Below are 23,604 nucleotides of genomic sequence, written 5' to 3'. Positions count from 1 at the left end.
ACTTGGTGATGCTGATCAAATGGAAGGGATTGAAATCAAAGGGCAACAGATATTAGAATCCGATTCAATAAACCAAGTAAAATTAGGCTTTTGTTTTTTGTTGTTGTTGTTGTTAATGTTCACACAAAATTCAAATCTTGCGTGAATTTTGGGACACCCTATAGCACCTTACGCGTCTCCGGATCCACACAGCTAACTCACCCTGAACTGCAGGCCACTCCCCACAGGAGGCAACAATAGTGGGGTCACGAGACAGGACTTGGGAGCTAGAGGGCAGGCCTCGGGGCCTCCACGTTAGGCCGGCCATCGTCCGAGGGGCTCCCCGCCCCTAAGTGGAAACCCACCCACCCAGGCAGCACCGACCCCAGGCAGCACCGACCTCAGGCAGCGCCGACCTCAGGCAGGCACTGGCGCTGTCCTCCCAGCTCCTCCTTAAACAGGAAGAAACTTGCGCCGATTGAGGGAGCTGCCTGTGCGTCAGCTTGGAGCCTGCTGTCCCCAGCACACGCCGCCCGCCTTCCAGTCTCAACTTTTAGTGACGACGACGTCGTCGCAGGCTTTCCTCCTGGGGCCCAACACCCCGATGGGGTGTGGGGCGTGAGAACGGGGGGCCCCTTCGCCTCTCGGGGGCTCTGGGAACGTGCCCTCCTGGCTCTTTCCTCCTTCACAAACACGCAGGCCAATGTGCTGGCCTGCAGGGTCACGGCCCACAGGGACGCTCTCTAGCTCCCAGATCCGGGGCATGAGGAGGTGTCCAAACAAGGGTGTTTTGGGAAAGGGGTTCCCTGAGGTTGGGGGGTGGGGTGGGGGTGAGGGTGGGGGAAAAGCCAGGGAGCTGCTGCCATTTGCAAAGCGCAGGGCAGTCTGCAGTGTTGGGGCCAGCCTCGAGCCTGGGTTTATGACCCGAATCTCTGGCCGTATTTACAGCTGCAGGAGGCTGGTCCGGCGGCCCCTTCCATCCTCACCGGCCACTCCATCCCTACCTGGCGGCCTCTGGGTCAGCGCCGCCATGTTCTGGGAGGGAGGGGGGTTCAAGGTATTGATTACCTGAGAGGATGTCTTAGTTACCTGGCACAAGCCTTGTTGGGGGTCTCTTTTGCTGCTGTTGTTTTAAATATATTTTTTATCTCAGAGAGGAAGGGAGAGGGAGAGAGGGATGGAAATATCAATGAGGAGCGAGCATCACTGATGGGCTGCCTCCTGCACGCTGCCCCCCACTGGGGGTCCAGCCTGCAACCCGGGCAGGTGCACCCTGACCTCCTGGTTCCTATACAGGTCGATGCTCGACCACGGAGCCACGCCAGCCGGGCCTGTCGTCCATTCCAACACGCTGCGTGTCTGGGGACAGCCGTGTCCGTGTTCCCGGGCGTGCCAAGTGGCTGCTCTGGCAGGCGTGCAGGTGTGTGTGTGTGTGTGTGCAGGACCCGGGGAGGGAAGTCCCTTCTGAAAGGCCGGGTTCTCAGCTGGCCGCCCACCTGGCCTCCACCCTCTCCCCACCTCCCAGCTGTGGATCTAGAACCTGGGCAGGTGGGAACTCCGGGCTCCCGGGTCCTGGGAAATTCAGAGGGAGAGCCGTGACCGTGTGCGTGTGCGTGTGTGTGTGTGAGAGAGAGAGAGAGAGAGAGACCCACTGGAGGGGGTGGGGAAGGGAGGGGTGGTGGGTAACGGGGCAGACCCTGCTGGTCCCCTCTGAGCTTGGTTTCCAAAAACCCTTCAAACCACCCATCTTACCAGCTTCGGAAGAACCCTGTCATCTGAGCCTAATCCCATATTCCGGGGGCTGAGAGCTGCAGCCGCCCAGCCCCGAGAGGAGGGAGATGGGACGGGAGATGGGACAGGAGATGGGACAGATGGGGCGCAGCCCCCCACTCCTTCCCCCCTCGTCCCCCCAGACTTCTCCCTCTTCCAGGCCGGGGCGCCCGCCCCCTGCCACCCCGCAGCCTTGGGCTCGGAGCCCCCTCCCTCTGGGGACCGGGAGCCCCAGGGCGCCACTCACCGCGCGTTCAAGCCGGGCAGCAGGCAGAGGACCAGCAGCAGCGTGGGGGCCATGGTGCCGCGAGCGCGGGGCGCGCGGGGCGCGCGGTCCGAGGCCTCCGGCCGGGCACCGCTTCCTCCCGGGCGCCGGCCTCGCCTCCGCCGCCTCCGAGGCCGCGAGCTGTGGCTGGACAGCGGCCGGACAGGTGCGTGCTCGGGCGGCCGGCCGCGCCCCCGACGGCCGGCGGGTCTGCGCGCGGCTCCGCGGGACCCCGCGCCGCTGCGACGCGCCGCCCCCTCCCCCTCCTGCCCGCCGCCCGCCGCCCGCCGCCCGCCGGTGCCGCGCGCGCGGTGGGGTCTGCGCGCCGCGTGGCTGCTGCGCGCTCGGAGGCGGTCCCGGCCGCGGGGAGGAGTTTCCCCAATTACACGCCTGGCAACGCGCTGGGCAGAGAGAAGGGGGGACCGGAGCGGAGGGGGGGACCCGGCTTTGAGGCTGGGAAGGGGGTGCGCTCCGCTGGGCGGGGAGGCCTTGGGGGACCCCACAGGGAGCCTGAGGATGGGCCCCAGGGATGGGCCCTCGCCGTCCAGAGGGAAGGAACCCCAGGCTCTGCTGTTGTTTCAACACGAGGCAGCGGTTCTCTGGGGTTCCCCGACCTCCTGCGGCCCTACTAGGCGCGCCTCGCTCTGGGTGGGCCGGGGCCCACGTCGTGCCGGGGTGCCTGGCCTCCTCCTCTGCTCGCGACCCCGATTCTGCGTGGGGAACGTGGCCTGCTGGGGAGTCTGTGGGTAACGGCACCCCGATGGGTGTCTTTCTCACAGCAAACAGTGGCGGCTGAAAAAACCCATCAAGTCCCGAAGGAACAGGCAGTTGGATTGAGCCAGGAAGCGAGTGGGGCGTATGGAAGTGCCCCCCAGACAGGGAATTTCATTTAGGTTTTCATTAGTCATGAGCACCCGGAAAGCGTGTCTCCCACCATAGATTTGGGGCAATATCAGCTCAGCTCAGAGTAAATCCCCCCGGGCGTTTGCTCTTAGGCCCGGGCCTGTGTGGCTCAGTGGCTTGCGCGTGAACCCAGGCACCAAGAGGGCACGGGTTTGATTCCCTGTCCCGGCACATACTCTGGCTGCAGGTTAAAGGGTTCATTGATCCATGTGTCTTTCTCTCTCTCCCTTTCCCTTCCTCTCTCTAAAGCCAATAAAAACCTATTTTTAAAAAGCCCGGCTGGCGTGGCTCGATGGTTGAAAGTCGACCTATGGCCTTAGCCGGTTTGGCTCAGTGGATAGAGCGTCGGCCTGCAGACTGAAGGGTCCCGGGTTCGATTCCGGTCAAGGGCATGCACCTGGGTTGCGGGCACATCCCCGGCAGGGGGCGTGCAGAAGGCAGCTGATAGATGTTTCTCTCTCATCAATGTTTCTGACTCTATTCCTCTCCCTTCCTCTCTGTAAAAAACCAATAAAAAATATTTTTTTAAAAAAGAAAGAAAGTCGACCTATGAACCAGAAGGTCATGGTGTGATTTCTGAGCAGGGCACCTGCTCAGGTAGTGGGCTTGATCCCCAGGTGGGGACGTGCAGGAGATAGCCGATCCAGGATCCTCTCTCATCATTGATGTTTCTATCTCTCTCTCCCTCTCCTTTCCTCGGAAATCAATAAAAATATATTTTTTAAAAAGATATCATATCAGATCTTTGGTTTTGAACTCAGAAAAGCTAAGGAGACCCAAGTCGTAAACCTTCCTATCAGGGAAAAAAACCTAAGCACTAAATATATTTGAATCACACATTTCCACGAAGAACCCATCCGAGCTCATTTCAAAATCAGCTCCGAGAATCATCTGATTCGGGGAAGATGATTCGGGGATTGAGACCTGCTATTGAAAAGGACAAACAGATCATCATGCCAATCTCGGAGGAGACAACCTCTTCGCGCAGGCCTAGGTAACCTCAATCACCGGCGTCATTCATATTCAAATACGCACCGTGCTCGCTTGGGGCCCTGGTGCTCCCAGATGTGTTCGTAGAGACATGGAGATTAATTTGTTAAAATACTTAAAATACTGTTTTCCTGGAGAGCGAGGCACACTCCCCCTGCTCAAGAAATCGTTCCTTCCCAGGGGACGCACATTCGACCACGGAGGCCAATGGTGACGGGAAGATTGGAGGGAACCCTGGTGGGCCTTGCGCCTTGGGGTGGACTCTGCCCAGCACCGTCTCCATCGTCATCCACAGCTGTGCCCGGAGGGAGCCACTCCAGCCAGACCCTGGTTTCTGGGCTTTTCTCTCTCCCCTCCCCTCCCACCTCCCAGCATTCACATGCGTTTCCCTCCCACCTTCTCCCTCCCCCTTCCTCTTCCTTATGTTCTTCATCTCCTCCTCCTCCTCCTCCTCCTCCTCCTCCTCCTCCTCCTCCTCCTCTCCCTCCTCCTCTCCCTCCCTCCCTCTCTGATGGAGAAGGGCTGTGGTGTAGAGCGGTGCTACCCAGACAGGTCTATTCTATCAATAGGAGTTTCTTCTATCACAGGAGCACGGATTAGCTTACTGAACAAGACGTAAAGGTCATGTTCTCGGTGGAAGGAAAAAAAACACCTCTCTAGGGCATTCCTAGCAGAGAACCAATCCTTCAACCAGGGCTGAACAGGCTGCTTCCCATCGCAGCTGCCTTCTCGATCTCAGCCCCCTCCCACGGGAACGCGATCCCATGGCGTGGGGACCCCAGTCAGTAACCGTGGGAATGGAAAGGTGGGTCTGCACACGCTCACCTGCCCAGGACTGGAGCCCATTCACGGAGTTGATGTTGGGTTTCAACATCCCCAAATCTCTGTGAAACAGAACGTCTGACTGGCTGGACCCGTTCGCCGTCCCGCGTCCCACAGGACACGCAGAGAAGCAAGACGGTGTGTGCTGCCCCATTGTCACTTGGGTAGTTAGCGAGGAGGCTGCGAGCCCACTTTTTGTAGCTAAGCATCTAGGCCAGTGATGGCGAACCTATGACACGTGTGTCAGAGGTGACACGCAAACTCATTTTTTTGGTTGATTTTTCTTTGTTAAATGGGATTTAAATACCCTATCTAATAAAAGAGAAACATGGTAATTAGCCGTACTTCCGCTACCCTTCCCATTGGCTAATCAGGGCAATATGCAAATTAACTGCCAGCCAAGATGGCGGCCGGCAGCCAGGCAGCTTGAAGTGCACATGAGGCTTGCATGCTTCAGTGACAGAGGAAGCCAACGTTCCCCGCCTGCCGCTGCCGGCCTCTGAGCTTGCAGTTTGAAACATTGTTACAAATAAAGAAGCTAAACAAAACCCCAGAAACCTGCTTTCAGCCCTCCGGGATCACAGAGCTGGAGTTGATACAGTGTTTCGATTATAGAACCCAAACAAACCAGATACCTGCTTTCAGCAGCCGAGGCCTCAGAGCTGGAGCCAAGCCTCAAAACTAAAGCTGGCCCAGAAAAAAGAAAAAGAAAAAAAGGAGCAGTTGGGAGCTTCAGTCACCCACCAGCCTGAAAACAGCCCTCAGCCCCTCACCCAGACTGGCCAGGCACCCCAGTGGGGACCCCCACCCTGATCCAGGGCACCCTTCAGGGCAAACCAGCCAGCCCCCACCCATGCACCAGGCCTCTATCCTATATAGTAAAAGGGTAATATGCCTCCCAGCACCGGGATCAGCATGACAGGGGGCAGTGCCCAAACCCCCTGATCGCCCTGCGGCTCTGTGTGTGACAGGGGGCGGGGCCACAACCTCCCTATCCGCCCTGCTCTATTCGTGACAGGGGAAGGCACCCCAACCCCCTGATCAGCCCTGCTCTGTGCCTGATAGGGGGGAGCTCCCCAACCCCCTGATTGGCCCTGCTCTGTGTGTGACAGGGGGGAGCTCCCCAACCCCCTGATCACCCTGCGGCTCTGTGCGTGACAGTGGGGAGCTCTCCAACTGTGTGCATGACAGGGTACGGAGCACCAACCCCCTATCCGCCCTGCTCTATTCGTGACAGGGGAAGGCACCCCAACCCCCTGATTGGCCCTGCTCTGTGTGTGATAGGGGATGGCGCCCCAACCCCCTGATTGGCCCTGCTCTGTGTGTGATAGGGGGCAGCGCCCCAACCCCCTGATGGGCCCTGCTCTGTGTGTGACAGGGGGCAGCACCCCAACCCCCTGATTGGCCCTGCTCTGTGTGTGATAGGGGGTGGCGCCGCAACCTCCCCATCGACCCTGCCTTGAGTGTGATAGGGGGTGGTGCCCCAACCCCCTGATCAGCCCTGCTCTGTGTGTGATAGGGGGTGGCGCCGCAACCTCCCCATCGACCCTGCCTTGAGTGTGACAGGGGATGGTGCCCCAACCCCCCAATCGGCCCTACCCTGAGCGTGACTGAGGGTGGCATCACAACCTCCCGATCCGCCCTGCTCTGTGCATGACAGGGGGAGACACCCCAACTCTCCAATCAGCCCTGCTCTGAGCCTGACCAGGGGCTGCACCTTGGGATTGGGCCTGCCCTCTGCCACCCGGGAGCAGGCCTAAGCCAGCAGGTTGTTATCTCCCGAGGGGTCCCAGACTGCGAGAGGGCACAGGCCGGGCTGAGGTACCCCCTCCCCCCCGAATGCACAAATTTTTGTGCACCGGGCCTCTAGTATAAAATAAATATCAAAAATATAAGTCTTTGTTTTACTCTGGTTGCAAATACCAAAACATTTCTCTATGTGACACGGCACCAGAGTTTAGTTAGGGTTTTTCAAAATGCTGACACGCCGAGCTCAAAAGGTTCGCCATCCCTGATCTAGGCCAACGGGAGCCAAAGCTTGCCCTACATACCCGCACCCGTGCCTGCGATACCCAGAATCCTGCCTGCTGGCCCACGAGGGTGATGCCGAAGGAGGCACATTCCAATGCCAGGGCGCTGAAAAGTAGGGCACTGCCATGCACCGCTCTGCTCACAGTGTTTACTTCTTGCCTTGTTCTCATCCCCCCGCACAAGGCGATGCTTTATTGTGTGTCCATCCAAAATAACAAGCACTGGCCCGACCGACCCGACCCGGCCTGGCTCAGCGGTTGAGCGTCGACCCAGGAACCAGGAGGTCCCAGTTCGACTCCCCGTTAGTCAGGGCACAGGCCCGGGTTGCGGGCTCCCTCCCCAGTGGGGGGCGTGCAGGAGGCGGCTGCTGGGTGATTCTCATCATGGATGTGTCTGTCCCTCCCTCTCCCTTCCTCTCCGAAATCAATAAAAACATATTTAAAACTAAATAAAAATTAACAGACGCTGAAACTTCTATGGCACAAAATGGGAGAGCGGGACTGTGGGGTCTTTCTTGTCACAGGAACATCAGACCAAAGCCTGTGCAGCGAGTTGGCGTAGGAGGCAGAGCTTGGGTGGTGGTGGGGGCGGGGGGGGGGCAGGGAGGGGGAATTCTGTAGGGAAGCCGAGACCTTGTCAAGACAACCATGGCTCCGTGACACGCAGGACTCCAGCCGCCCCCGGGACCGAGATGTGCGTGCGGGCACCCCGCAGTCCCTCACTAGTGCAGCCCAGCGGGCCCCGGGCCCCCCAACACCATCCCCCTCCCGGGCGGCCGTTGGGAAACCGAATCCCGGCTTCCCATGAGACGTCGTGCAGACGGGACCGGACACCTTGCTGTATCGGGGACGACGCACCGACCGACCGAGGGACCAGCCAGGGCCACTGTCTCTGCTTTTCAAACTTTATTTCTAGTGATGGTTGGTATCTTACATTATTTTACACGAGTTTCAGGTGTACAGCACAGCGGTCAATCAATCGCTCCCGAGGGAGCCCCCTGATATTGCCAGTGCTCACCCACGCGGTGTCACGATGGGCTGCCCTTGGTCCTGTTCGGGGAGGAGGTGGGTCCACCGAGATAGGAAGTGGGTGTGTGTTTTCCCCCCAAAATATGACATGGAGCCCTAGGCTTGGTGCGTGTCTGATGGGTGAGCATCGAAGGCTTGCATACAAAAGCTCACGGAGCAGCAGTACGTCAAGTAGAAGGCGCGCACAAGGGAGTAAGGGGCTGGGGGTTCGGTCACGGGTTGGCACCACAGAAGCGTTACACACGGTGGTAGCAGCGAGGCGTGGTCAGATCAGACAGCGAATCACGGGCCAGAAGCCAGACTGTCATCACACCTCTTTCTGTTGTAACATCTTTTCTGTCGTTCTCACGGTCCAATTAGTAGGGGCAGTGGCAGGAGAGGAGGGAATATGTTAATTCCTCCTTATTCTCCCCCCAAAAAAGAAATCTTTTTTTTTTTTTTAGGCAGTTAATTTGTTTTCCCCCTCGCGGGGGGGGGGGGGCGGCAATAGTTTAATCTGTGAATCTAATTTGTCTGCGTAAATATTGGCCTATTCTATTTAGTAACGTGAAGTCATGCGGGACTTCTTTTAATTTCCGAATAGTAAGATTTAGCAAAGGCGATTCGTTTTTGTACATGAATGCTCACGGTTTCCTTGGGAGTGAAACGGGGGAAAAAGAAAAAAAAAAAGGATGTGCTCTTGGTGATCTCTGATTTTTTTTTGCAAGAATTTTGGTCAAGTAACAACCGTGAGCAGGTCCCTAAAATAGTTTTTTGGCCGGGAAATTTTTGTATGAAATGCTGTTGGATGTATAAAAAGTTGCATTGTCCGGTAACCCTTGGCATAGGGGGAAAAATAGACCTTTCTTGCTTGTAAACTATCAGTGTCAGATTCTACGTGCGTCAGAGCCCATCTGGCTTTCTAGACAGAGCTTCGTTTCGCGTATCAATGTGACATCTTCGAAACATCTGACGCGGCACATAGAAACCTCAAGGCAATCGTATTCGTACGCATTATTAAACATGCAAGAATTTCCTGAACGATGGTGTCCTAGGATGGAGAGTCCCTCTAAGATTAGCCCTTCTGGGGAACCATTCCTCGGAAACTATGGCTCTCGCGGTTGAGAGTGAAGAGGCTGACTTTTGGGGGGCGGGGGGGGGGGGAGGCTGACTGAGGGGGGTGGAGCCCCTACCACTGCATTTACTTGGACAGATATGTCCACCAGTACGCAGCGTTGAACAGGGCGAACAGGAGCGGGAAGAGGAGGCGGGACACCTTGTCGATCTTGCTGACGCTGTTGTAGGTCTTCACTTCCCGCTCGTCATCAGAAGAGATGGGCACGTGGACTGGGGACGCCTCCTCCCGGGCCTCGGGGATCGGCTCCAGGTGGGCCGGCACCCGTCCGATGGGCCCCAGGGGGATCTGCTCCCCCTGGGGGATGCTGGGCGAGCGGGCCGCCCTCCTCCTCCTCCTCACGGCGTACAGGCTTCTGCGGCCCTGGCGGCGTCCCCGGCGCTGCAAAGGAGAATGAGAGCGTGAGGGTGCGCCATTGGGAGAGCCGTCAGCAGACGCCACGGGGTGTGGGGGTGCCACGGGACAGCAGGTGACGGTGTTGGGGGTGGAGGGGAAGGACCGGGGACAGCTGGTGGTGCTCTCTATCGTGACGGGGCCCGGGTTACACAGGCGGACCCGTCACAACGCCCAAAGGTGCCCTTCGTCTGCGGGTGCCCCACACACTGGGGTGCCGCTCTGCACGGATGAGACGGAGGGCAGGGGGCCTGTCGCAGGGCATGACTGGCATGCGGGGTGCTGAGTGGGGACACACTGTCCTCTGGAATTTTCTTTGAAAGGCATCAAAAAATACAATGGATCAAGGCTGGAGGGATGGATGGATGGATGGATAGATGATAGATTAGATAGATAGATAGATAGATAGATAGATAGATAGATAGATAGATAGATGATAAATGATGATAGATAGATAGATAGATAGATGATAGATAGATGATAGATAGATAGATAGATAGATGATAGATGATGATGATAGATAGATAGATAGATGATAGATAGATGATAGATGATGATAGATAGATGATAGATAGATAGATAGATAGATAGATAGATGATAGATGATGATAGATAGATGATAGATAGATAGATGATAGATAGATGATAGATGATAGATACATAGCCCGGCCGGCGTGGCTCCGTGGCTGAGCATCAATCTAGGAACCAGGAGGTCAGGGTTCGATTCCCGGTCAGGGCACAGGCCCTAGTTGTGGCTCCATCCCCAGTGTGGGGCGTGCAGGAGACAGCCGATCCGTGATTCTCTCTCATCATGGCTGTTTCTCTCTCTCTCTCCCTTCCTCTCTGAGATCAATGTGTGTGTGTGTGTGTGCGCGCGTGTGTATACATCGTGTTTTTTTTTTTTAAGAGAACCTGGAAGAAGAGAGGAAGGAGGAAGGGATGGGTACCCTGTTTCTGCCCGCGTCGCCCTGGCCGTCCCAGGCCCAGCTCCTCTTGGTGAAGTAGTTGACGGTGGCAAACTCGATGAGCGCCGAGAACACGAAGCCGTAGCACACGGCGATGAACCAGTCCATGGAGGTGGCGTAGGACACCTTGGGCAGCATGTTCCGGGCGCTGATGCTCAGCGTGGTCATGGTCAGCACCGTGGTCACCCCTGCAGGGGGCGGAGCGGGCGGGGCTCAGCGCCGGCACCCAGCCCCACGCGGCGTCCGAGCGCCACGGGCACGGGTGGCAGAGCGGGCGCCCAGCCCCACGCGGCATCCGAGCGCCACGGGCACGGGTGGCAGAGCGGGCGGGGCTCAGGGCCGGCACCCAGCCCCCACGCGGCATCCGAGAGCCACGGGCACGGGCTCAGGGCCGGCACCCTGCCCCCACGCGGCATCCGAGCACCACGGGCACGGGTGGCGGGAGCAGGCACGGGCTCAGGGCCGGCACCCAGCCCCCACGCGGCATCCGAGCACCACGGGCACGGGTGGCGGGAGCAGGCACGGGCTCAGGGCCGGCACCCAGCCCCCACGCGGCATCCGAGCGCCACGGGCACGGGTGGCGGAGCGGGCGGGGCCCAGGCCGACTCACCGAACACGGTGCGGGCGGGCACGGACTCCCGGTTCACCCAGAAGGACACCTGCGACAGGATGACGGTCATGACGCAGGGCAGGTAGGTCTGGATGAGGAAGTAGCCGAGCTTCCTCTTCAGGTGGAAGTCCGCGGTCAGGACGGTGAAATTGCCTGTGCACAAGAGAGGGAGCCGTCAGCGCCCCAGGACCTGCGCGCCCCCCCCACCCCGGATCTCCAGGGCGTGTCCTGTGCCCCGGGGCCTGCCCTCTTGGCACCTCCCCTCAGATAAGTGTTTGTTTGTAAGGTTCGGGCAAAGGAGGGGATGGAAAACCCATGGGTTTCTTTATTTTTAAATTAATTTTTTTTAAGTGTTGATTTTTTTAAATTTTTTAATAGATTTTAGTGATGTCAGAGAGGAAGGGAGAGAGGGAAGAGAGATGGAAACATCCATGATGAGAGAGAATCATGGACTGGCTGCCTCCTGCACGCCCCCTACTGGGGATGGAGTCCGAAGCCTGGGCCTGTGCCCTGACCGGGAGTCGAACCCTGACCTCCCGGTTCCTAGGTCCACGCTCAACCACTGAGCCACCCCGGCCGGGGCCACCAGCCTCTGAGGCGCCTGCCCTGAGGCTGCCTTTCCCGGGGAGATCGGATTTCTGTCTTTCTAATCCCCGGCCCCTCTGTGCCCCTCCACCCGCCCCCTGGCCGCTGCCGCTGCTGCCAGGGGGACTGAGGGTTTGGCCTCTCCAGACAGAGCCGGGCACATCCCAGCGCCCTGTGGTGGGTGGAGGGGGTCGGGAGGCTCCGAGGGACTGGGGGTGGCCGCCCCCCACGGGCTCCGTGCCTGCCCTGGGGCCTGTCCCTCACCCCTGTCTGCCCCGAGTTTGGGAACTTCCTTGGCGATGCCCCCGATGCCCCTGGGCCTGCTCTGGCTCTGCCTGACCCTGTGGGAGGCCCACAGGGACCCCCATTCATCCCCAAGAAAGAGGCGGCGTTGACGGTGAACTGGCGAGGAGCCGGGGCTGGGGGGAGGGTGTGGCCGCGTCTCCGTGGCCCCTGGGTTTGCGTGCCGACTGACCGCTGTGCCCACCCTCCCACCCCCCACGGCCGAGGGGAGAGCGTGGCGTCCGGCCCGCCCGCAGGGACTCACCCACGCTGGTGGAGCAGCTGCCCGAGTGCGTCTCGAACCCCGTCAGGTAGTACTGGCTCAGCCGGGAGCCGTCCTCAGCCACAGCCAGCCCGTTGGTGGCGTTGTTGTCCAGCCATACGTAGGTGATTTCCTCGCTGGTGTACGCGTCTGGGGGCGGGGGGACAGGGAGAGCGGCATAAACGGGGCGTCACCTGCCACCGGGCCCGTCCGAAGGAGCCAGAGAGACGGGAGAAAGCCCCAGTCCAGCCCGGCCGGCGTGGCTCAGGGGGTGAGCACCGACCTGTGAACCAGGAGGTCAGGGCACAGGCCCGGGTCGCGGGCTCGATCCCCAGGAGGCACCTGGTCCATGATTCTCTCTCATCATTGATGTCTCTCTCTCTCCCTCTCCCTTCCTCTCTCTCTCTCTGAAATCAATAAAAACATTTTTAAATTTATTTTATTATTATTATTTTTTGCTAATCTCACCTGAGGATATTTTTCCATTAATTTTTTTTTTTTTTAGAGAGAGGGGAAGGGACGGGGAGAGACAGAGCGAGAAGCATCCATTGGTTGCCTCCTGCATGAGCCCCTACTGGGGCTGGGGAGCCTGCAACCGGAACCGTAATCCCGGCCTCCGACCGACCATCTCTCAGGGGAGCCAGGCAGGAGGCTCTGTGATGTTTTCACACCAGAGGGAGGGACCGACCGGGGCATTCCGGGGCCGACAGTTCTGTCCGCCCCCATCCCGCGTCGTCGTCCCTCACCCCTCCTCCCTTTAGGACCCCTGTCGCTGTCCCTCTCCCTTTCTCTCTGAAATCCATACAAACAGATTGAAAAATGGGCACTCACAGCTTCCGAATTTCAGGGAGCAGGTGTGCTCGTCCATGGGGAAGTCGTAGAGCTGCATGGGGCAGTCGGCAGAGATGGTCAGGCTGCAACAGAAGAGAGAGAGTCATGGGCCTCCGGCCTCCGGCAGGCCCCCGCCCTGGGGGTCCAGGAAAGTCCCACTGGAGGACAGGTGCCTGCCTAGCTCATTGTCTCTGATGGAGAGACTGCTCTGATAGACCAAAGAGCTTCTAGCTACACATAGGTAACGCATTTCAAGTACTGCCCCAGCATAAGACGTGCAGAACATGTCTATGATGTCCTTCAGGCGAGTTCCCGATGGTCCCGCGCACCTGTATGGTACCATCTGCTTAAACTCGGAGGCCGCGCTCAGCCAATTCCTGCGCAAACACGATCCTTTGCTGCCCTCCTGTGGCCATTTGGAGGAATAACACTTTGTGTCTCTGTCGGCGGTATGCTCACAGACACACACTAGGACCCAGTTAAAAACTTCTAGTTTCGTGCGGATAATTTACTCCAAATGTTACCCAAACACGTGTAACACGTAGACAATTCCCTTCAAGTAAGTGACTGATTCTACCGGACACCTGCGTGGGACTATAGGCTATGATTATACCTGCGGAGTCCTGCGCATAAGTGATCCTCTGCTGCCCTCCTGTGGCCATTCTGGAGAATTGCACATATTACCAGCTTTCCCATTGAGAAACATAGACTGTACTGAATTGGAATGAATTAAAAAACAACAAATCCCTAGCTGGTTTGGTTCAGTGGATAGAGCGTTGGCCTGCGGACTGAAGGGTCCCGGGTTCGATTCTGGTCAAGGGCACATGCCTGGGTTGTAGGCTCGTATGGGGGCGTGCAGGAGGCACCTGATCAACGCCTCTCTCTCATCATCAATGTTTCTATCTCTCTCTCCCTTCCCCTTCCTCTCTGAAATCAATTTTTAAGTTTTTAAAAAGAAGGACCAGCCCTAGCCGGTTTGTCTCAGTGGATAGAGCATCAACCTGTGGACCAAAGGGTCCCGGGTTCGATTCCCATCAAGGGCATGTGCCTTAGTTGCAGGCTCCTCCCTGGCCCCGACCTTGGTCAGGGCTCCTAGCGGAGGCAACCAATCGATGTGTTTCTCTGACATGGATATTTCTCTCTGTCTCTCCCTCTCTCTTCCATTCTCTTCAAAAATCAATGGACAAACATCCTCACGTGAGGATTAACCAAACAAACAAACACAGGAAGAAAGCAAGATTTACCGAATATATCTTTCAGTGCCATATTTACCCAGATAAATATACAGAAAAAGATAAAGATATATAGATGCTCATATGTGTATATACTCACAAATGTACTAGTTCCTAGTTAAAAACTTCTAGTTACATATGGACGATTAATTTCAAATACCACCCCAGAATAAAACGTGTATAATGCCCTTCAAGCAAGTTATCGATTATGCTGGGCACCTATATGGAACTATCTGCTCATTACGCTAGAACTTAAAGGACACGCTCAGCCAATTCCTGCGCAAACACGATCCTCTGCTGCCCTCCTGTGGCCGTTCTGAGGAATAACACGTTGTGTCTCTGTCCGTGGTGCTGAAGCTCCGGGCGGAAATCCCTGGTTCTGCTTCCAAACCAGGCGGAGCCAGGTCCGACGGGAGGACAAATGCTTGCCTGCCTCGTGGTCTCTGATAGAGAGACTTCCCTCCCACCCAGGACTCAGGACACTCACGGGCACTGGCCCCAGAGCTGCCCCTTCGGAGGGTGTGGAGGAAAGGGGGGATCCTGTCACCGCCTCCCAGCTCCCCAGCTCCCCAAGAAAAAGGTCTCCTATTTGGCAGGTCCCCTCAGGCACGTGGTCGCCCCCTACTGCCCGGGGTTTTCATGGCAGTGAAATTGAAACTGCCATGCGATCAGCACCAGAAATTCCAGCTAGAAAACCACACAAAATGGGCAGTGCTGGGTTCTGCACCTCTCCCCTGCCCAGCCCTGCAAAGGAGGCCCGGGGCACTGCTGGGCAGGGGTGCCCTTTAACCGTGTTCCAGCCACCCTGCCTAATATATCTGTTGGTGCCATGTTGTTGTTTTTTAAAGATAACAAACTATGAATTTCTTTTATTATAATTTTTTGTGGTTAATCCTCACCCGAGGATATTTTTCCATTGATTTAGAGAGAATGGAAGAGAGAGGGAAAGAGAGAGCAATAGCGATGTGAGAGAAACACATCCATGGGTTGCCTCCTGCAAGTGCCCCGACCAGGGCCTGGGCCCGGGAGGAGCCTGCAACCAAGGTATGTTCCTTGGACCGGAATCGAACCTGGGACCCTTTGGTCTGCAGGCCGACGCTCTATCCACTGAGCAACACCGGCTAGGGCTGTTGGTGCTGTTTTTAACTAGACACTGGTGTGTTAATGTCTGACAAAAAAGACAGGTAAAGATATACTTGCTTATGTGTGTATATGCTCATGCACTCCCAGTGCCTAATTCAAAACTTCCGGTGGCATCTGGATAATTTATTTTAGATCCTACGCAGGAATAAAACATGTAGAACATATATGCACTGTCCTTCAAGTGAGTGACTCACTATACGGCACACGTCTAGGGATCCACATACTTCTTACAGGAGACTTGACGCTGCTGCCCTCCTGTGGCCATTCCGGGAATAACACCTTCCGCCTCTGTCCATGGTGCTGAAGCCCCAGCTAAAGCCCCGTGAACACGACCAAACATTCTACCCCCACCCCCCGAAACCCCCTACAAAACCTGCTACAGGGATGAAGGACCGGGCCCAGGTTCTTCCCAGGCAGTGCCCGGAGCCTCCTCTGTCTAGACCAGTGGTTCCCAGCGTGGGGCACACGCCCCACAGGGGGGCCGTTTGAGTGTTAAGGGGGGCAATTGGAGAATGAGTTATTAGCCACGAATGTTTTGCATTTCTTATGGTTCTAGGGGCCTCATGGACAGTCTAGAAAAAATATATATAGTGACATATTTATGCATCTCAGTTCTGTATTATGTTGGGAAACTTTACTTGCTATTTTTTCCTATCCCGTCATATTATTATTACTGAAACAATTCCTTAGCGATGTCTTCCTCAGTTCATCCACTGGCCTTTTGTTCTCTCTCTCTCTCTCTCTCTCTCTCTCTCTCTCTCTCTTTCGGACGCCATGTTCTTTGGAAGCTCGTTTAGACAAGCTCATGGCCTCTGAGGCTCCTCCGTGTGAATAGGAGCTCGCTTTGTGAATAATAAGAATTCCATGTCGGGGGAGGGGGGCATCAGGATGGTAGAGAGGCTTCGGTGGGGCGTGGCCAAAGCAAGGCTGGGAACCACTGCTCTAAGGTGACTCTGTCCCCCCATTGCCCCTCTGCCCTGTGCCCCGGCCCCCTGCCCACCCCACGCTGCACCCCGTATCCCTGCCTGTGATGTCTCCACCCCCATCCTGCGCTGCCCACGATAAGCCCCCGTTATAATTCCTGCTGCACCTGCACTGCGCCCCTTGCCCTCCTCTTGTGATCCCTCCCTGAGGGCCCTGCACGCTCCACCCCGGCTCCACACCCCCCCGCCCCGCGCCCTCCCGTGGTGCCAGGCCCGCAGCTGCCCCCGCAGGACGGACGGACGGAGGGACGGGCGGACGGGCTCACCGCATGGTGTAGAGCAGGGTCCCGTCCGACTCCAGCCGCAGCAGCTTGTTGGGCGTGGTGGTGTTGTGCACGACGGACTTCTTGCTGTTGTGGAAGTAGGTGTCCGGGGTCCAGATCTTGCCGGCCATCAGGTTGTTGAGCGACAGGCTATGTATGGGCCCCTCGAACTGCAGCCGCTCATCATTCCAGCTTTGGCGGAAGAACACGTCGATGGTGTATTCCTGTGGCAGAGCCGGGGGGTGGGGGAGAGAGGGGGGCATAGGTGAGGCCACAGCTCGGGGAGCCCCTCCCCAGGTCTTTGTGTTTATCCCCTGGGGCCTGGCGGGGGACCCGACCCGCACCTACCATCTGCGTGTCGGTCACCGGGCCGATGCTGGTCACCAGGATGTCGGTGTTCACCACGGTGGTCCACTCTGAAACAGACCAGGGGCCTGAGTGACGCCGCCAGGGTCCAGCCCTCCGTCCAGCCCTCCGTCCAGCCCTCCGTCCAGCCCTCCGTCCAGGCCAGGGCGCCCGCCTCGCTCGGCCACGCCCCCTGAGCATCTCTACCGTCCTGATCCCCGCCCCCCGCCCCCCAGAATTCTTATCCACAAAGGGAGCCCCTGTTCGCCCAGAGGAGGCCTCAGAGGCCACGAGCTCGGTCTAAACACGCTGCCAAAGAGCATGGCGTCCACGAGAGAGGAAAACAAAAGGACGGAAGGACAGTGGACGGACTGAGGAAGGACTCACTGAGGAATTGTTAATAATAATAATGTGAAGGGATATGAGAAAATAGCAAGTAAAGTTTCAGAACATATAACAGAGAACTGAAACACATAGATATGTCACCATATATATGCACAGACGGTCTAGGGCAGTGATGGCGAACCTATGACACGCGTGTCAGAGGTGACACACGAACTCATTTTTTCAGTTGATTTTTCTTGGTTAAATGGCATTTAAATCTATAAAATAAATATCAAACATATAAGTCTTTGTTTGACGATGGTTGCAAAGATCAAAAAATGTCTGTATGTGACCCGGCACCAGAGTTAGGTTAGGGTTTTCCAAAACGCTGACACGCCGAGCTCAAAAGGTTCGCCATCACTGGCCTATGGGGCCCCTAGAACCCTAAGAAATGCAAAACATTCACGGTGAATGACGCATCCTCGAGCTGCCCCCCTTAAACATCAAACGGCCCCCCCCCCGTGGGCGTGTGCCCCACGCTGGGAACCCCTGGGCTGGAGGCTGCTGTCGCACTTGGCGACCAGGGGAGCTTTTCTAACGCGTTTGTTACATGTGGAGGCTTGACCACCACCCAACGAGGAGGCAGGAGACAGCACCCATCCCATCCAGAAGGAGCACGGCCTGGGGGCGGGCTCAGAGCTTGCGCGTCGCCCTAGGAACCAGGAGGTCAGGGTTCCATGCCGGGTCAGGGCGCAGGCCCGGGTTGCGGGCTCAATCCCCAGTGGGGGGCGTGCAGGAGGCGGCCGGTCCATGATTCTCTCTCATCATGGATGTTTCTCTCTCTCTCTCCCTCTCCCTTCCTCTCTGAAATCAATAAAAAATATATATGTTTTACATTTTAAAAAAAGAACGTTCTGGGGAAGAAGGGAGCTTCTTGCTTCTGGAAGATGCTGCCGAAGGAGGCTGGAGCCGTGTCGGTGGCTGGGGGCTCCGGGAGGGCCTGCTGGCATCTCCTGGGAGGGGACTGGAGACGGAGGGTCGGGCCGCCCGGGCCCAGCCAGGGAGCGGCACTCACCTCCGAAGCCGGGGCGCAGCCTCTTGTCGTAGCCCTCCAGGAGCCCGTCCAGGATGCGGGTGTACATGGTGATGTTGTCCTCGGCGCTCTCTTCGGAGTTGGGCGGCGTCTGCAGAAAGCTTTGGGGACAGGGACACAAGAGGGTTCTGGCTCCTGCTCATCATTTCTTTCTTCTTTTTTTAAAAATTATTTTTACTGCCCGGCCGGTGTGGCTCAGTGGTTGAGCCTTGATCTAGGAACCAGGAGGTCACGGCTCGATTCCCGGTCAGGGCACAGGCCCGGGTTGCGGGCTTGATCCCCAGTTCCTGTCGGGGCACGTGCAGGAGGCAGCCGATGGCTGTCTCCCTCCCATCAGTTGTGTTGCTCCCTGTCCCTCCCGCCCTCCCCCTCTCTGAAAAGCAATGGAGAAAGTACCCTCAGGTGAGGAGTACCAACACTTTAAGGGGAGCTTTCCCAGCTGAGAGCCAGCTGTGGGCCCCCAAGGAGTCAGCCCTCGGCAGCTAGGGGGACAGCGGAACCCCGGAACCTCCTAAGGGCTGGCCTCGGGGTCCCGGCTCTGCTGGCTCTACTTTCTTTGGGGGGACTGGCTGAGAGCTGACAGCAGCGTCCGGGACGGGTGCTGGGCGGAACCCATGTGGGCCTGCCTGCTCCTCCCTGGTCCTGGACTCGGCCCCTGTCACCCGTCGCCTCTGAACAGATCAATTCCCTCCCGATCGAGGAGGGTGGCAGTTCTGTGGGTCTCCCTGCCACCCCCCCCCCCCCCCCCGTGGAGATGCGACCGCGTGAAGCTCTAAGAAGCTAACGTTCAGTCCCGTTGGTGCGGGCCCCCGACGCAGCTTTCTCCGCCGCGACTCACCTCTCAGAGCACTGACTGCGCCCAGCTGGCGGCTGGGGGCGGACCATGAGGCAAGAGGCACCCTTTTGACTCCCAGTTGGGGCTCATAGAGGAATCAACCAATAACTGGAGAAGCAAGTCGATGTTTCTCTCTTTCCTCCCTCTCCCCCTCCCTCCCTCCCCCTCCCTCCCTCCCTCTCTCTCTCTCTCTCTCTCTTTCTCTCTCTCTCAAATCAATAAATTAAAAAGAAAGGGAGCCCTAGCTGGTTTGGCTCAGTTGATAGCACGTTGACCCACAAACTGAAGGGTCCCGGGTTCAATTACGGTCAACGGCACCTACCTAGTAACAGAGTCATTCCCTGCCCTGGTCAAGGTGAGTTTGGGAGGCGATCAATGGATGTCTCTATCTATCATCTATCTATCATCTATCTATCTATCTATCTATCTATCTATCTATCATCTATCTATCTATCATCTATCTATATCTATCTATCTATCTATCTATCTATCTATCTATCTATCATCTATCTATATCTATCTATCTATCATCTATCTATCTCTATCTATCTATCATCTATCTATCTCTATCTATCATCTATCTATCTATCTATCTATCATCTATCTATCTATCATCTATCTATCTATCTATCATCTATCTATATCTATCTATCTATCTATCTATCTATCTATCTATCTATCTATCTATCTATCATCTATCTCTATCTATCTATCTATCATCTATCATCTATATCTATCTATCTATCTATCTATCTATCTATCTATCTATCTATTTTTCTATCATCTATCTCCCCCTTCCTAACACTCTCTCTCTTAAAAAAATCAATGGCAAAATATCCTCAGGTGAGGATTAACAACAAATTACACGCCGTGTGTCACAGCCGTGGAGAGGACGGGCCCTCCCCGGTCACAGAAAGCAGAGCGTGTGCCCCCACCAGGGCCAGGGATCGAACCCGCCACCGAGGCACCTGCCCTTGACCAGGAATCAGACCCACGACCTCTGGGAGTGAGGGCCGGCGCCCTAACCACTGAGCGGCCCCGGCCAGGGCTTATGACGGTGTTTGTGAAGGGGGCACGTTCAGCAGTGATGTCCTCGTTTCTGGGGGAAGGAAAAACACACACCACATCCTCTGAGCCTCGTCCTACCAGGAGCGGAGCTGCGGACACAATTAGGGACGCGTTTCTCGGCCACGTTCTCTGTGCCTCCGCGGACAGCCATGCCTGATTTACATAATTGGGATCAATAGCGGCCGTGGCGGCCCCGGGTTCGCGCTCACTTACTCGGGGACGTGGCCGGACTGGCTGCAAGCGGCGGCTGATCTGTCTCCCTAAGTGGCATTTCTGGCTGCGCCCTCTCTCCCCCCCGAGTATTTAATTACTTCTGAGAAATGTACCTCCGGCCGGCTCGTCTGTTACTTTAAACTCATTAAGTGAGCACCTCGAAAGGGCACGGGCTGGTGAGCTTTGTCCTCAGAGCCCACCGTGTTCAACAACACGATGTAAGAGGGCCCTGGCCGGTGTGGCTCAATGGACAGAGCTCAACCTGTGGACGGAAGGGTCCCGGGTTCGATTCCCCAGCGAGGGCACCTACGCCTGTTGCAGGCTCCATCGCTGGCCCGAGTTGGGGCACGTGCAGGGGGCAGCCAATCGATGCCTCTCTCTCTCTCTCTCTCTCTCTCTCTCTCTATCTCTCTCTACCTCTCTCTTTCCTCCCTCCCCTCCCCTCTCTCTGACAATTAAGGGAAAAAAATATCCATTGTTTTGTGGACCCACAAATGAATGGCCACCTGCTCTTCCAGATGCAGACCCTTCAGGACTGACCCTCCCCCCTTCCCCACCCCCAAATCCTCGCCAGGCCCCCGAGACAGAGACGCCCGACGTTGTTGTTGCAAAGACTGAGAATGAAGTGCCCCTGGGTTCCATCTGCCACGGGCTCTGCCCTTCGGCTCTGAAAACCCGGTGCAAGGACTACAGCTACAATAGGGCTTCCAGTGAGTGGCCTGGCTTCCTTCCCCCCCACCCCCGCCCTCCTCTGTGCCATTGTGTTGCCTGGTACACAGCCTGTGTGTGTGTATCTGTGTCTTTGTTAACACTCACCCGAGGATATTTTTCCACTGATTTTTTTTTTAGAGAGAGAAGAAAAGAGAGAGGGACATGTCGATGTGAGAGAGACATGGTGATTGGTCGCCTCCTGCACGTGCCCGGACCAGGGCTGGGAACGAACCTGCAACCCAGGTGCGTGGCCCCTTCACGGGGACTCGAACCCAAGACCCTTTGGTGCGCAGGCCCACGTTCTGACCGCTGAGCTATTCTTTTTTAAAATTATTATTATTGATTTCAGAGAGGAAGGGAGAGGGAGAGAGAGAGAGAAACAATCCATGATGAGAATCATGGATCGGCTGCCTCCTGCACGCCCCCCCCCCCCCCAGTGGGGACGGAGCCCGCAGCCCGGGCGTGTGCCCTGACCAGGAATCGAACCCTGACCTCCTGGTTCATGGGTCAACGCTCAGCCACTGAACCACACCAGCCAGGGCAACACAATTATTCCTACATCCCTTTCGAGTAATAAGCAAGTGAGAGGAGCCGTATCAAAGACGAGACATCTACCGGGGCTTTTGCACCCAGAGGTGAAGACGTCTCTTTGGTGGGGGTTGAAGGACCCCCCGCCACCCCCTCCCCCAGGCTCAGGGGTGTGAAATCCGGCTCCCTGCTTTGCTAGATGCCCCCTCCCTGGACAGGACAGGCTCCAGCGCTGAAAACACGGCGAGGCCGGGACGTGAAACCCCACTTAGCACGGCCGTCTGAGCCCGAGGTGTTCATTGTGGGGAAATGTGAGACAGCGGATGAGAAAGTGAATTGGAGATGAGTAAGCAGTCGTGCCTTTTCATAATAGCCACCCATGTGTAAATCATACATTTCAGGGAGTTTATAATGACAAAGCATTAGGCTCGGGGAAAAAAATCATCCCGCCAAATTGAAGGTGAAGTAGGATCCCCGTTGCATACATAAATATGCATAAAAAATAGGCAGAGAAGCAAGAGGGAAGAAAACACGCGAAAATAGGAAGGATGCTGGCTGCTGGGTGGTGGGATTAAGGATATTTCTCCCCCCCCCCCGTTTTTATACATCAGTCTGTGGCTCACGCGTGCATGTGCGTGCGCACACACACAGGAGGTATTGTTTCCGGATGGGCGGTCGCTCTGACCTCTCCCTGCAGGGTATTCAGGACCCCGAACCCCGGGTTCTCTCGGGAGATGGGAGGGCGATGTACCGCCGTTCCGTGGAAGCTTCCAGAAACCAACAGCCACCACTCCGTGGCGCGGATGACCTCAGGAAGCCACCAAATTAGAGGAGAAAGGAAGCATTGTCGCTGCTAATGGCTGCGGCCCTGGGCCCATTACCTCCCATTTCAGACCCGCATCCACCGGGACCGTAATAGCTGCCTCCCATCGCTGCAGAAGGCAGATGCACCACCGTCCGCCCCGCCGACTCTCAGCAGCGAGACGCACGGATGTGCGTGTCCCTCAGCCCTGACATCGCCCCACACGGTGCCGTCTGCCAGTAAACAACCTAACGACCCCATGTGTCCACGGGGAGATGTAGATGTGGGGTGCGTTTTCACTTACACACACATGTCCCTTCAGGAACACGGGGGACACCATGGTGATCAGCTGGGATGGGGATGGGCAAGGAGGCTTCTGTGTGTTTACCGCACACCGGAGGGTGCGGGGCGGCGAAGGGGGGGAGCAGACGCCACTGGGCACGTCTCTGAAAGGCGCGGGCGCCCCCAGAACCCCTGGAGGGGGGAGCGCACAGGACCACTTACCCGCGGCGGAAGTCCAAGTTCAGGAACAGGTAGAAGATCAGCAGGGTCTTGAGCATGGGCATCTTAAGGGCCATCTTGGCGGACGAAGAGCCGCAGCTCCCACCGCAGCCTCAAGCTGGGAGGGACACAGAGAGGACACCCCATAAACACCCACGTTTCCTGCTCCCGTTCCCGGAATCAGCTCCTGTTCCTAACACACACGACTGGCCCAGAGGGCACCCGGCTGCCCTCCCCCCCGGGCACGGCTCACGTTGGGCACCAAGAGAAATGCCCGTCTGGCCTCGTGTCCATGGACAGCGCGGCGGCCTCCCGCGTCTCTAGGACTTTGATTTACCTCTTCAGCGTGTTACCAGCGGCCCCCCGCTCTCCGTCCTCAGTACTGGACGGGATGGAACTGGTTTTTGCTGTGCGAGCCACGTGGACTGGCGCTTACCTTTCTGGAATCAAGGGCAGCAGACGACGCCTGGTCCCGCCAGATGGGGAGAGAGAGTCTGTGAAAGAGGGAAAAGGAGAAGAAAAAAAAAAGGCACGTTTAGGAAACCAGTCTATCAGGGTCGGTATAAAACCCAACTGCAGGTCAGGGAGGCGGCCCCTTGTCAGTCGGTCCCCAGGGAGGAAAAACTTCACGGCGCCCCGCGTATTGCGGGGGGAGGGGGGTGTCGCTCGGGGTCTGTGCTGGGCTGTCAGACACGCATCCGAAATCCAGGCAGGCGGTCCCTCGGGCGCTGCA

The 23,604-nt window shown here is 57.0% G+C and overlaps 2 protein-coding genes across 2 annotated transcripts in view; both read right to left on the bottom strand.

The window, feature by feature from the left end:
- Window positions 1-2,050, bottom strand: part of GABRG3 (gamma-aminobutyric acid type A receptor subunit gamma3) — a 53,162-nt gene extending 51,112 nt beyond the window's left edge. Inside the window, exon 1 of the mRNA XM_081114698.1 lies at window positions 1,997-2,050. Within this exon, the coding sequence (XP_080970824.1) occupies window positions 1,997-2,049 (53 nt within the window). The 5' untranslated portion in view covers window position 2,050. The remainder of the gene's footprint in view (window positions 1-1,996) is intronic.
- A 6,918-nt stretch (window positions 2,051-8,968) lies between these two features.
- On the bottom strand, window positions 8,969-22,948 carry GABRA5 (gamma-aminobutyric acid type A receptor subunit alpha5; the record flags this gene model as incomplete). The annotated part of the gene is made up of 9 exons (XM_081114806.1): window positions 8,969-9,283; window positions 10,243-10,448; window positions 10,871-11,023; window positions 12,003-12,149; window positions 12,831-12,913; window positions 16,455-16,675; window positions 16,800-16,867; window positions 18,196-18,314; window positions 22,875-22,948. The coding sequence occupies 9 exons, from the start codon at window positions 22,946-22,948 to the stop codon at window positions 8,969-8,971; spliced, it is 1,386 nt and encodes a 461-aa protein (XP_080970932.1).
- Window positions 22,949-23,604: the final 656 nt, after the last annotated feature.

Source organism: Myotis nattereri, assembly GCF_964212035.1.
Source record: "Myotis nattereri genome assembly, chromosome: 21".
Taxonomy (NCBI): Eukaryota; Metazoa; Chordata; class Mammalia; order Chiroptera; family Vespertilionidae; genus Myotis; species Myotis nattereri.
This window is presented reverse-complemented; position numbering and strand designations above follow the sequence as displayed.